The 14602-nt window shown below is 48.4% G+C and overlaps 1 protein-coding gene across 1 annotated transcript in view; it reads left to right on the top strand.

Moving 5' to 3' along the window:
• Nucleotides 1-653: 653 nt before the first annotated feature.
• Nucleotides 654-14602, top strand: part of LOC114294061 (uncharacterized) — a 41652-nt gene continuing 27703 nt past the window's right edge. The window contains exons 1-3 of the mRNA XM_082889220.1: nt 654-1007; nt 1089-1187; nt 1348-1547. Coding sequence (XP_082745346.1) covers nt 654-1007; nt 1089-1187; nt 1348-1547 — 653 coding nt within the window. The remainder of the gene's footprint in view (nt 1008-1088; nt 1188-1347; nt 1548-14602) is intronic.

The following is a 14602-nucleotide window of genomic DNA, read 5'->3' on the forward strand; positions in this document are numbered from 1 at the left end:
GGGAGACTTACTTGGTGGTTATTGGAGAGCCTGGGAGGTACTTTTCTGTCCCCTTGATTTACATTTCTGCTCTTCATTACTTGTACATTGCACACACAGCGCACTTTACAGTCTGTATTTTGCCCTCAGCACTTTGTACTTACATTCTGCACTGCTTTTCTCAGTTATGGGTTTACGTATACTTCCCAGTATTAGCCCCAGAGTTGGAGGCGGCAGGGCCCCCCATGACCCCATATTCACTGGTGTTCGAGGGCCCGCACCGGCCGAGACCCCGAGAGACTCTCATTTATCTGCGACAGTATTTTGACACTGTGCGCCCATCGGAGGTACTTCAGAACCCTCAGTTCTTCCCATCTTTATCTCTGATTTGCCCTGCACATTCCTGATTTCTGATTGGTTTATTCACTTGTTATCCGCAGATTACATGGCAGCCTTGGGCACCCTTGGGCGATGGTCTCCGATTTCAGTATCCCGGAGGATCGGGCACCTCCCAGTACAGGTTCCTGCTCGAAGGACCTGTTGGTAGAGCATGGTTTCTGGGGGAACGCTTTCTGCGTCAGGTATGGGGGTATACTTCTCAGGACCCTCCCGCAGCACCCCCAGTCAGTATGCGGACTGCTGATAGGCTCTCTCACCAGGAGGTAGTCGGCAGTATGCTGGGTAGTGATGCCCTGTTGCACCTCGAGGAGGGGGACTATGCCACTTACCGTCATACATATTTGATGCCTCCATTGGCGGGGGCTCGCACCCCGATGACGAGGTCTGCTGGTACGTCATCTTCGAGCCAGGCCCGGGCTCGGGCTGCAGACGCCCCTTCTACTAGTAGGACTGGTACATCGAGAGGTGGGGGTAGATCGGTTCCTCCGATTACTCCGACTTATCCTCACCCTGGATGGCCGGACATGCCGTCCGAGTTGACGGGATGGTGTTTTGGGACTCCTTACCCGATTCCGCTAGAGCCTCCACTTCCTGACCATAGATATGTCAGGGATCCTGATTCACCACCGGTATGATTTATAGCTTTGATTTATCAGTCGGGTACTTGGACATTCATTCCTTTACTGATAGTTTTGCCTTTGTATCTGCAGCCTCCGGTTGAGTATGTGGACGAGATTCTCGGGGTGATGGCCGCACTTGAGGGCATGGTCCTTCGGAGAGAGACACACCTATCCGTTATGGGTGTGCAGGTACCGTTCATTTTTCTTGTATTTATCACACTTCTGATGACACACTGGTTTTGAGCATTCTTCTGTATTGTAGAGCACATCCAACACACACCCCACTCATATACTGTACTCGTATCTGATTTTCATATTTGAACTGATGTATTGAACTTTTCATTTTCAGATGCCTCCTGTATATGCTCAACCGCGGGCCGGGCCACCTGGGCCTCCTTGGGGAGCTGGGCCATCTGGGCCTTTTTACGGAGCTGGGCCATCTGGGCCTTCTCAGGGAGCTGGGCCATCCAGGCCTTTCCAAGGAGCTGGGCCATCCAGGCCTTTTCGAGGAGCTGGGCCATCCAGGACTTTTCGAGGAGCACGAGGAGGGTCCTCTCGCAGACGCAGGGCACACGTTGTAGAGGCGGAGCCCGAGGAGGAGGAGGAGGAGGAGGTTACCGACCGCGCAGTCAGAGACATCTGCTGAGGAGGGGGGCTCCGGTCTTGGTTCGGGGAACAGAGGCGAGGCTGAGGGGGATTCTGAGGATGACAGCTCCGACCCGGATGATGATGATGGTGCAGAGGTTGTCCCGCAGAAGAGGATGAGGAGTGCTTCTCATTCCCGCTCCCGAGGACATTGATGCTGCTGTTTCCTGCTTTATTTTTCTTTTTGCTAGTAGTTTGTAGCACTTTGCTCATTGTTGGGCAGTTTTATTTTTTTGTAAAACTTGTACCTTTGTTCGTTGTAAAACATGATGGAATGAAACAACTTTTGAAAAGGTGTTTATATTTTAAACTTTTAGCATCGTATCGAATCATTTTATTTCGCAAAAAAATAAAATTGAATGGGAATGTGCATTGTGTAATCACCAAGTCAGGTAGTGAACCGACGCGACAAACTAAGCAACTCAACTTACTAAGATATAACAGAACCCCAGCAAGTTTACAACTCGATAATCAAAATACAATAACGTTGACAACGCAAATAAACAAGACTTAAACAAAGATTGTTTAAACAGAGAGCAATGACTCAAAAACGTGAAACACGTCCGCTCGACAAACAACTCGATAAGCAAAATAACAACTCGATAATCAAAACAACAACTCGATAATCAAAACTCAACAACAACAAAGTGTACTTCGGACGATCTGGGCACCGGAACGCATCCGAAACAGAGGGAAATGAAGGCCTTTGACTCTCCCGTTGCATGGAAATGCTTGAAACTTTCCCTCGAAGGGTAAAACAGGGCCAAGGAGATACACTAGAGCATTGCCGGCCACCTTTGGGAGCCGGCCGGCCAATTTTATGGAGTGGGGGAGCCGGCCGGCCAGTTTTGAAAAAGAGAATGGCCGGCCAGCTAGAAAAGGTGGCCGGCCGGCCACTTACCCCTTGCAGGCACCCAAATTTTGACACGTGTCCTCCTGAATAGTGTTTTTCCCTCTATAAAAGCCTCAACTTCGGGAACATTCATTTCATCTTAGTTTTACACAAAGATGGAGGCGTTTCTCGCAGAAAATCTCACATCTTGGATCTCTTCTCTAGATGGCTCGGAAAAGCTGAACTTTCGGGGTTTTGGTTTGAATGCACTATTCACGCTGAGCCGTACTCCGCTACATCTCCCTTTTCTCCATGCCGCGGCAAGGTTCTAGAACCCAGTGACGCACGTTTTTAGCTTCGGCGGCCAAGAGGTATGTCCCACTTTCGAAGATTTTCAGGTTTTGATGGAGTCTGAATGCTCTGAAGTGATCTTGCCCCAGCTCCGTTTTGGCCATGCCCAGGCTTTAGGGCGGATGTGTGGGCTCACGGCGCATGATGCTCGATCTCTGATCTGCAGTGGGGAACTGGATATTCTCGGCTTGATCCATCGCTTTTCCAACGCCGGTGACCGCAGCAACCATTATTGGCAAAGTTTCCGGCAACACGCCCTCTGCTTGTGTTTGTTGTCTCACTTTCTGCTTTCCTCGGGCTTTGGCGGAGCTAGCATCCGTCTGATTGAAGTTGCCCAAGGCTTGAGAGAAGGAAAGAGCTGTATCGCCATGACCTTGGCTGAGACGCTGATGGGCTTGGATTCTGTCTATCGCCGGGAGACGACTAGGTTTGCTGGGAGTCCACTGCTACTGCAGGTAATGTTTCCCACCCAACCTTACATATATATCTGCTCACATCACTCGACCCTCAGGCTCGGTTTTTCTCACAAAACCCTTGTCTTACTTTTCTCTCATCGTACACCTCTCTATTCTTTATTCTCTCATTTTTCATCCCTCCCCAGGTATGGTTAATGGACAAGTTGCAGGTTGTGGACTCTTGCCCAGCCTACTCGGCTCGAGGCTATTTCTTTCAGCAGCGCCTAGTCAATGCTCTTGACGAAAGGTGGTGGTTTGATTGGATGTGCAATTTGTCCGCAGACCGCATTGCTTGGCGTTACCCTTGGCTCAACCTCCCGGCAATGAGCTATAGTATGTCCCGGCTGATTGGGATCCAGTTGATTGGTCTAACCCACTGCGTATTCTATTTTCCGTTCCGGTTCCTGCGCCAGTTTGGTCACGATCAGATCTGCCCACCGGAGGGGATTGAGTACCCAGCTGCTTTCCCGGTCCGAGGTGCACAGCTTGCCCGATATGCCACAGCATGGAGGACTAGAGAGCTCCTGGCTCCTGCTCCCACTTTTAGTTGCACTTTGTCTGGCGAGTACTTGGATTGGCTCAACGAGGAGGCACAGGTTGGGCCTAGCTTGGCGTCAGATGCTTCGACCAGCTCTGGGAGGGGGGGCAGAGATACTTGACTCGACTATGCCCCAAATTTATTGCTTTATTAGTATTTTCAAGTTTTCTTTATGAATGTAATAAAAAAGCAACCTTGATTGTATGCAAGAGCAGGAGAACTCTGTTTTGAAATCAATGAAATTGAAGGTTGTGGTACTGAAAATTATCCATTTTGGTCCAAAAATGGTCTTAGTCGTAAAAACATTAATTTGAACAAAGTCGACTTTTATTAAAACTTTTCAAAACTATTTTCGATGTGGATCAGAACTGGACACGCCGAAGATCTGTCACTGAGATGCACGACCCCAGATCCCTGCAACTAGAAAGTTGCCCCTAGTCTGAAGAACAATGCGACACTGCATGGCAACGGAAAGTTGCCCCTAGTCTGAAGAACAATGCGGCACTGCATGGCAACGGAAAGTTGCCCCTAGTCTGAGTAACTTTGCACCGTCGCGGCAACGGAAAGTTGCCCCAAGTCTGAATAGCACTGTACCGGAGATCGCGATAAATGCTGATGGATAAAGATGACTGAGATGATCAAAATGGATAGAGTTGATCGGGGAAGAGTTTATGGCTGAACTTCAAGGTGAAGTTGCTTACGTATCCCAAAGATGGGAATCAAGCCTTACGTAGTTCAGGCCGAGGTTCACTCGAGTATTTTCACTCTCCTTTTGCGCTCTAACTTTTGCCAAGGCCGCCCTTTGCGGGTTTTCAACCTTGCGAGCTTAGTTTTTATATTTTCTAATTTTTTGTGCTCTGACTTTTGCCTAGGTCGCCCTTTCGGGTTTCGGCCTAGTGAGCCTCTCAAGGGTAATATTTCTTCAACTTGTCCATATTGATCGGTTGTGAGAACTCCAAGCCATCTAGATCCATCAGAACCACAGCTCCACCTGACCAGATAGCTTTGATGATGTAAGGACCAGTCCAATTGGGTTTGAACTTGCCCCTTGGGTCGTGGATGGGAGCTCGGTCGTCTTTGAGCACTAAATCTCCTTCTTTCAGATTCCCGGACTTAACCTTCTTATTGAAAGCCTGGGCAATTCTGCATTGATAGCCTTGGATGTGGTACAGTGCTTTCAGTCTTCTTTCATCAAAGAGCATGAATTCTTTAAGTCTGCTCTGCTGCCAATCTGCTTCGGCTATTTGGCACTCAGCCAATACTCGTAACGACGGAACCTCAATCTCGATGGGTAGAACAGCCTCCATTCCATAGACCAATGAATACGGAGTCGCTCCAGTAGAAGTTCTGATTGAAGTCCTATAGCCCCACAGAGTAAATGGCAGCTTGTCTGGCCAATCCCGGTAGGTTCCCACCATCTTCTGCAGTATATGCTTGATATTCTTGTTGGCGGCCTCGACTGCTCCGTTGGTTTGCGGTCGGTATGTAGATGACTTATGGAAAGCCACGTTGTATTTTTCCAACAAGTCTATCACTTCTTTCTTGAAGTGGGAACCATTATCTGAAATTATCTCGTTTGGCACCCCGTAGCGACAGATGATGTTGTTTTTGATGAACTTTGCGACGTGCGACGCCTTCAACACCGCGTATGATTGGGCCTCGACCCACTTTGTGAAATAATCTATCGCTACCAGGATAAACTCATGCCCGTTTGACCCCTTCGGGGTAACAGCTCCGATCACATCAATTCCCCAAACTGAAAAAGGCCATGGCGAAGTCAAGTTGTACAGCTTTGACGGCGGGATGTTCATGCGGTTTGCATGAATTTGACACTTGTGGCATCGCCGAACAAAACTAATACAATCCTCCTCCATGGTTGACCAGTAGTAGCCCCGTCTGAGGATCTTTCTGGCCAGCATTACTCCATTCATATGTGCACCGCACTCCCCTCCATGGATGGCCTCCATCAGGCGCTTCGACTCTTCAGCTTCTACACAGAGCTTATGCATTCCCAGATGACCCCTTTTGTACAGCTTACCCTCGCAGATGATGAATTGAACAGCCATTCTTCTGACGGCCCTCTTATCATTGGCATTTGCCCCTAGTGGATACGTCTCCTTTTCCAAGAAGTTCCAAATGTCGTAATACCAGGGGTTGCCGTCTTGAGCCTCATCTATGGCGGAAATCGACTCGTATGCTGGCGCAAACTTTTGATCAATAATGACTGGACGCATCCGGACTCCGGACGGGATGTCTATCATGGAAGATAGAGTTGCTAGTGAATCTGCGAACCTGTTGTTCTCTCTTACGAGATGGGTGAAATTTAGCTTCTCAAACTGAGGAATTAACAAATCCAAGGTTTGGTGGTAAATTATCATCCTTTCCTCCTTGACTTTCCAATCTCCTTTTGCTTGAGACACAACTAGGTTTGAGTCCCCAATGACATCCAACCGTCTTGCCCCTAGTTCTAGGGCTGCTTCCAGGCCAGCAATACATGCCTCATACTCTGCTTCATTGTTCGAGACTTTGAACCGGAGCTTGAATGCTAAAGGGATACGGGAATCGTCAGGCGCTATCAGCAAAACCCCTATCCCATACCCATACTGGTTTGACGCTCCGTCAAAGTACATCGTCCAAGTTTCATCTTCGACGTGCAGAATGGCTTCATCTGGGAATAGGTACTCAACCGCTTCATCCCCCTCAACCGGGTGGTCGACAAGGAACTCTGCTACCACTCTTCCTTTTACTGACTTGCGCGTTACATACTTCAAATCAAATTCGGAGAGCAACAGCAGCCAACGAGCTAGCCTACCCGTAAGTGCTGGTTTCTCGAAAAGATATTTGATGGGATCCAAACGTGAAACCAACATTACAGAGTGAGCTAACAGGTAGTGCCGCAGCTTCCTGGTAGCCCATACCAAGGCCAAACAAGCCTTCTCCGGCGGTGTATAGCGGGTCTCGTAGTCCAGCATCTTTTTGCTCAGATAGTAGATGGCCCTTTCCACTTTGTCTTCTGGCTCCTGCGCGAGCATGCAGCCCATGGTAGTCTCAGTTACCGAAAGGTACAATATCAACGGTCTCCCTGGCTCTGGTGGTGACAACACGGGCGGGTTCTGTAGATATTCTTTGATCTGTTCAAAAGCTGCTTGACATCGACCGTCCCATTGGAATTTCTTTCCTTTCTTCAGGAGACCAAAAAGTGGTTCACAAGTCAAGGTTAATTTAGAAATAAACCGTCTTATGAATTGCACTTTACCCAGAAAGCCTCGCACCTTCTTTTCAGTCCTTGGTGGTGGCATTTCTAAGATGGCCTTGATTTTGGAAGGGTCGACCTCGATGCCCCTTTGTGTAATCAGAAACCCTAGCATCTTCCCTGCTGTAACACCAAACGTGCACTTCTGGGGATTCAATCGCAACCGAAACTCTCTGATCCTTTGAAAGAATTTTTGTAAGGCGGTGTAGTGGCCTTCTCTTTCTTTGGACTTGACAATCATGTCGTCCACATACACCTCGACCTCTTTATGGATCATATCATGCAATATTGTAGTTGCTGCCCGTTGATAAGTAGCTCCAGCGTTTTTTAACCCGAATGGCATCACTCTATAACAATATGTACCCCACGGGGTAGTGAATACAGTCTTCTCCCGGTCTTCGGGTGCCATTACTATCTGATTATAGCCTGAGAAACCATCCATAAATGAAAGCAAGGTGTGTCCTGCCGTGAAATCTACCAATTCATCAATGTGCGGCAAGGGAAAGTCGTCCTTCGGACTGGCGCTGTTCAAATCTCTGAAGTCTACACAGACCCGAATTCTGCCGTCCTTCTTTGGCACCGGAACAATGTTGGCCAACCAAGTTGGGTATTCGGATACCAGCAGGAAACCTGCGTCAATTTGCTTGGTGACTTCTTCCTTAATCTTGAGAGCCCAGTCTGGGCGGATCCTTCTGAGTTTTTGTTTGACAGGTCGGGCCTCGGGGTCAAGAGGGATCCGGTGCTGTACAATCTCAGGATCGATTCCAGGCATGTCTTCGTAGGACCACGCGAAAACATCTTTGAAATCTTTTAATAAAGCGACTAAGCGCTCGCGTTCCTCCGAAGACAACGTGGACCCGATCTGGACCAGCCGCGGGTCCTTCTCAGTACCAACATTTACGGTAGTGATTTCATCCATTAAGGGTTTAACAAATCTTTCCTGCTCTTGATCAATTAACCGTTGCAAAACCGGAGGAATTTCTCCCTCGTTGTTTTCATCAAAATTTTGAAAATCCTGATTTAAGCAATAAATCAAAGGCACAGAAAAATACTCAGAAACCACATCCACATCATTCTCATTAAATATTTCCAAGCTGTCAGATTCCTCTGTTACAACAGACTCAAAAGAAAATGAAAATGACGACCTAGACAGGACTGTGGCATCCGGGTTATCACCCCCAGGAATACCGGACTCAGACTCAGTCGAGCTGGAACCTGATTCCGACGCACAAGATTCGGTGGAATCAGATTCCGGCTCACTACCTGACCCGGTGCTACTAGATAAAAAGCCTTCTTCATATTGCCAGATGAGAGAAGGTGCAATAGATGCATCCAAGATAGGCGCTGGAAAGCCCGCAGCTATTTCATCCCCAATCATAGAAACCGAAGAGTTATCCCCCAAGCACTCTTGGTCGATCGAAGGATCTGAAAGTAGACACGCCAGTGCTACCCCCATTTCAAGCTCGGTGCTCTCAGAATCCACTGCTTTACACTGCTCAACCTCAGTTGGTGGGTCTGTCTGCGCTTCGGCAACGTCATCCCCAGGTAATTGTAAGTCGCAGAAGATTTCGAAACCAGGCACGCGCTTCTTCTCCGCGTTCAGCCATGGTTCTGGGAAGCCGCGGAATGGAAAGTCTTCCCCCTCCCGGACGAAGCGTCCGTTTAGGGTACCCTAGATGGGCCTATGCATTAACTCAAATGGCTTCCCAGCCTTCTTTGCTCTGGCTCTTCCGGCCATTTCTTTCCCCTTCCTCACCCAGTCCTCTTTGGTGGGCAGATAACCCAATCCAAAGGTGTGAGGGTTATGTGGCACTTCGGCCGATGCTGCGACGCCTTTCCGGCCGCTTCTTCCTAATCCCATTCCGGGGATATGTTATAGCTTGTTCATGAGGTAGACAGATTGAGCACTGACGTACATACCCTCATTCACAGCCATGACATTCTGCACCACTCGAGCCTCGGCCAAAGTGAACCCCGATAAAAACACATCCTCCGTGCCGTGCTCGATCTCCAAGACAGGTGCGGATACTTCCGGCGGCGGATGGATTGATGAATTCCCAAAAACGATCGCTACCCCTTTCCCGTGAGGGTACTTTAGCATCTGATGTAGAGTGGAAGAGACTGCCTTGACCTGGTGCAACCACGGTCGCCCCAAAAGTAGGTTAAAGGTTGCGGGAACGTCCAAGATATGAAATTCAATACTGTGTTGTCCTGGACCAACCTTGGTTTGAATTTTAACAGTCCCCATCACTTCTCTGCTGGTATTGTCGTATGCTCTGATCACTTGAGTAGTTGGGACGAAGTCCACGGGCTTCAACCCGATTGCATATGCCGTTCTAGTCGGGCAGACATTAATCGCAGACCCGGTATCAACAAGTACCACCGGTATCCACTTATCTCTACATTCCACAGAAATATAGAGAGGTTTGTTATGATTTGTGCCCTCAGGCGGTAGTTCCTTGTCCGAAAAGGTTAATGCCGGGGAACCTCCTCCCGGAAAAACCAGCCCAACCAGCTGTTCAGGCGTGGTATCTATGGAGAGTTTGGACTTGTCCATAGCAGACAGGACAGCTTCCCTATGTACTCGTGATGCCATTAGCAGTCCCCAGATGGAGATGTCTGCTTGTATCTTTTTTTAACTGTTTCAGCACAGCTTCCTCTTCAATCTGCTTCTCCTTCTGTTTCTCCGCTTCTCTATCCTTCCCGGATGCCTCGGGTTGGTCCAGGTGTGGGGGTTTGAAGTACCACCCACTTCTCGTCATATGGTCAACCTCATCGAGGTACCAAGTGTCATCCGGTTGATTATTTCCCCAGTCTTCATCCGTGTGGGCAAGACATAAGTCATCGTCTTCCCACCACATTCCGTCGGCAGCCAACAGACACCTGTCTGGCTCCGGTTCAGTTGCACTCGCAGTACTCTCTGTCCACATGCTCGTAGCATTCTCTATCTTCGTGCACACAGCAGTTTCAGTCCCCTCAGGGCCCTTAGCTTTCCTAATTCTCTCGGCATCCTCAAATCTTTCTCGTTCCAGCTGCATCAGTACAGCTGGTTGTTCAACAATTCTCGTATCCATAATGCCCATGTCTCGAGCGGAATTCTTAGCACCGGCGCTCTCCGGTGATACAACTTGACTTCCGGCCATTCCGGCCACAGCTGATACTCCTGCCCCTGCCGGGCTCTGTTTTGGTTGGGCTTCCCCCACTTCATCTGGTTGATCCTCGAGCCATCCAGTGGCCTCCACTGATTCCTCATAGTCGAACCAGTTGATTGCCGAATCCCCCGGTTCCTGGTTATCGAAAAATTGCAGGTTGGCAAAGTCCTCTTCTACGGCTGTCAGATCATCTGCCCTTAACCCAGATCCATCCCCCTGGATCATGCACAGCTCTCCTGTCTCTGGCAATTCTATACCTAGCCCAATTCGGCTCATTGATAGGATGTACTCGCTTGGATCATAGGCTCCCCCAGCAAAACTCTGTCCAGTCCCAGATTCAACAATCTCATTCTCTCCTGAAATCTGCCCTGCCCCATCTTCGACGGTCACCACCGTCGGTTCTGGTTGGGTTTTGGAGATGTCCACCATGCACAAGAAGTCAGTGCAATCGGAGAGGAACACCTCCCGCTTGGGTAGGTAGGATGGGGTGATATAGATACTGGGATCGTAAGATGCGACCCCAGTTTGGATAAAATTGATTCTGTTGGGAGGGGGAGCTTGGTTATGTGGTGGGAGAGGGTTGGTTGTGACATTGGGTTTATCGGGAGGCGCGATCACCTGTTTGTCGATAAGGTCTTGGATCTCATGACGCAATCTGAAACGACGGTCGGTGTCGTGACCGTGTTGTTGGTGATACGCGCAGTACTTTGTTGGGTCATGAGAGGGAGAGAGTGGATTCGGTAGTGGTTTCGGCTCCAGGGGTTTCAAATGCTTTTTCCTGATCAATACCCCTAGAGCTTTGGACAGGGGCATATATAATGGGGTGAAGGTTCTTTGGCCTCGAGGTTGGAATCTGGTGGTTTGTGTGTTGCTTCCGGACGCGCCGGAGAAGGGTGTGGCAGCCATGGGCCTTGGAGGGGGAGGGGGAGTGGTGGTGACCATACTGACTTCCGAGGTTCTTGTATTTGCAGCGCCACTCGGGCCCGCATTGTTGTTACGGTTGAAAGTCCTCCTCGGTTGTTCCCTATCGTGGTCAAACAGACCTTGTTTCATTGCATCTTCGATTTGCACCCCCATCTCGTGTAAATCTGAGAAAGTAGGAAAGGAGATCACAATCATTCTCTGCATCAACTTTGGGTGGAGATTGCGCACAATCATCCGGATTTGGTACTTATCTGTGGGCCTTAGAGTCATCATTGACGCCTTTGCCCTCCATCGGATTACAAAGTCCGAGAAAGTTTCCTTGGGCTCTTGCCTTGTCGTTTCAAGATCACGAGTTGTAATCTCGATTTGAGTGTTGTACGAATATTGCGCGACAAAGGCCTCAGCCATTTCATCCCAATTCTTCTTCACTTCATCCTCTAACTTTGCGTACCAGTGGGCGGCCACACCCGACAGGGTTCGGCCGAATAATGAAAGCTTCTGTGGTCGCGTTAGGCCCATTGGCCGCAAGATGTCTGAGAACAGTCGGAGATGGACCATGGGGTCCCCGGACCCCTCAAAGCGGTCAATTTGAGGCATTTTGAACCTATCGGGCAATGTTACGGCCACGTCGGTATATCCGTCCTCGATATCCGGGATAGCCTTGACCCCTTGGGATTTCTTGAAGAGCTTCTCAAGTTTGCTCAATTTCAGAGCTGTATGATCAACCTCGAACTCGAAGGGAGAGTCCGGGTGATTGGGTGTATGGACCTTGGACAGTTGTGGCGGAAGCGGGGGCGAAGCTGGCCCCGTTGGAAGATTCGTGTCCTCTTATAAGTTTTGGAGATTTGGCACAGCGTTCTGGGTGTTTGGCGGAGCGTTCTGAACAATAGGCGTTTGCTCAGGTAATGGAGCCCCTGTCGGAGGAGGAATTTGGTGTGAAGCAGATGCCGCATTCTGCTGTTGCAGTCTGGTGATTAGTTCGGCCTGTTGGGCCATGATCACGGCCTGCTGTTTGGAGAACTCCGCTTGACGGGCAGCATCATCATGCATCTGTCTCATGCTCTCCTGCATCTGGCGCATTAGAGCCTCCATCCCTGATGTATTTTGCTGGTCCATCTGACTAACTGGTATGTCTATTTCTATAGCAGTAATTGAGACCTCAGTCCTATAGTCCTCTGATGAAGTAACCCACTGCTCTGACAACCTCTGTTCTGACACACTGCGCTTTTTCGGCTTTCTTTTGGTAACGGAGGGTAGAGAATGGAACACTGGCTGTCCGTCGATTAGATCCTCAGATCGATTGAGTCGACGACCTCGTGACCAAAGTGCTTGAGGAATGCCTGCTGGGTTGGAAGCAATTGTGCTAGAACTGACTTAGCAAAAGATAAATAAAGCGAAAAGGAAATAAATAAACAGATAAACGGACAGCATAACAGCTTAAAATAAAATGCATGACACACAGCCGGGCATAACGACACACAGTCAATAAGCTGAATACACACTGTCCTCAAACACTGATTATTATCCCTGTATCACTGTCCCCTAAAACAGAATCTGATACCCGCAGATAACTAATTCTCAAATACTGGCTGATGCCCGCAGGCCTGATACCCATACTACTGAACTGATGCCCGCAGGCCTGATGCCCCAAACTCATATACTGAACTGATGCCCGTAGGCCTGATGCTGACAATACTGAACTGATGCCCGCAGGCTTGATGCCCAAACTCATATACTGATACATGCATTCCTGTAGAGACGCACTCTAAAGAACATAACAGATAAGTGAGAGCCAAAACACCCCTATGTTGGGGTAGGGTTTCCCTGTCCTATCTTGTCAGGAGCTAGGGTTTCACTACGCACGCAGCGGTTTCAAACAACCTATAAACGGGTAAGCAACCTGTCCTAGTTTGGAATGGTCACTATGGATCCGAATATGCACTAGGTCGAATGGTCAAAAAGGGTGCCCCGGTAAAACCGGGGTTTGTGTTCCCATACTGGCAGAGCCCACAACCGGTCAGCCTTATGGTCATGCCTTGACAAGACAAGCCTCCGGCAAACCGTTCAGGAATAGCAGATGGCAAACACGGTGTCCTAGGCGCACCAATGCAAATGCAATGCAAAGAAACACACAAGTGTAGTCAAAAACAGATATCACGAGTTCGAGTCAAGTTCTCTAAATCCCCAGCAGAGTCGCCAGAAACTGTAGACGTCCCCGAACGCCCCGGGAGGAACGAGCTCCCGTTCGGTTCATTTGGGGTCACTACAGCTCAGGACTCTCAAATTTGTCACGATTCTAAGTCTGAACCAAAGAGTCCAAATCCGGCAAATCGTTTTGAGAAAAGTGATTTTTGAAAGAAGTGCCAAACATGGACTGCTTTGCCAGATACAGAGTCGCCACCTAAATGTTTTTAAAATGGGAAATTTAGGAAACCCTGACTCGGTGCCAAAGGCCACGTGTCCGTCATCACCAAAGTTGCCTCGGCTCGGGAACTTGGGTACGATTGGGGAAGGTCACTTCGTGAGCACCCCCGCTCGCCCGATCAAAGATCGGCCTCTACTAACCATGATATTAATTTTTGAAAACTTTGTGTGTCCTTATTCCGGTTATTAGCCTAGGTTACTATGTGATGCACACAGCATATAAGTATAGACTGGGTCGCCTGAATTGGAACAAAACATTTCATGTTTATTTTTTCGAAAGATGGTTTGCTACTCGCAAGTAGGCTTAAAATGCAGATTTTGCCACCCTCGTGTGGGCTTAGAAAAGATGGTTTTGCCACTATCTAGTGGGCTTAAAACAAACATTTGATGAATTATTCCAATTCAAATAACCCAACCTTCACCCACAGGCATTCAGGCAGTTATATCACATAAGCATATTGCCTCATGGTAAGCATGCTATCATGGCATTCACTCACACGCATGCAAGGATGCTAAAGCATAAAACTTACCGAGTACTCCAAGCCAAAATAGAAACTACATTAGAAATCATGCATGATCCTAAGTATACAAAAATGCCTAATGCAACACATGCAAGAATGCAAACTATAGCAGGCTCGGCTATTCTAAACATGGCATATGGAATGCTACAGCTAACATGTATTCAACTTGAAATTCAAATACAAATGCAGTTAGTATGATGCGCCGAGCCCGATGCATGCAAAACAGACGAATAATGCAAACATGCTGTCATACTGTATGCTAATTGAAATATGCCCTAATCTAACCATCATAAGCAGATAAATAAAAGGGAAGAAAGACGTGGGGTTGGAAGACATACATCACACTCACGCACACTTATTACAGTTTTGCCCTCGTCGGAGGGTCCGAATAAATATACAGTCCCGAATAAAAGAATATTACAGTCCAAATATTACAGTCCGAATAATATACAAATTCCTAATTAATCAAATTAACTAAGAAAACTGTAAAACTAGCGTGCAAGCCAGGG

Source organism: Camellia sinensis, chromosome 9 (genome assembly GCF_055761805.1).
Source record: "Camellia sinensis isolate YWXY chromosome 9, ASM5576180v1, whole genome shotgun sequence".
Classification (NCBI taxonomy): domain Eukaryota; kingdom Viridiplantae; phylum Streptophyta; class Magnoliopsida; order Ericales; family Theaceae; genus Camellia; species Camellia sinensis.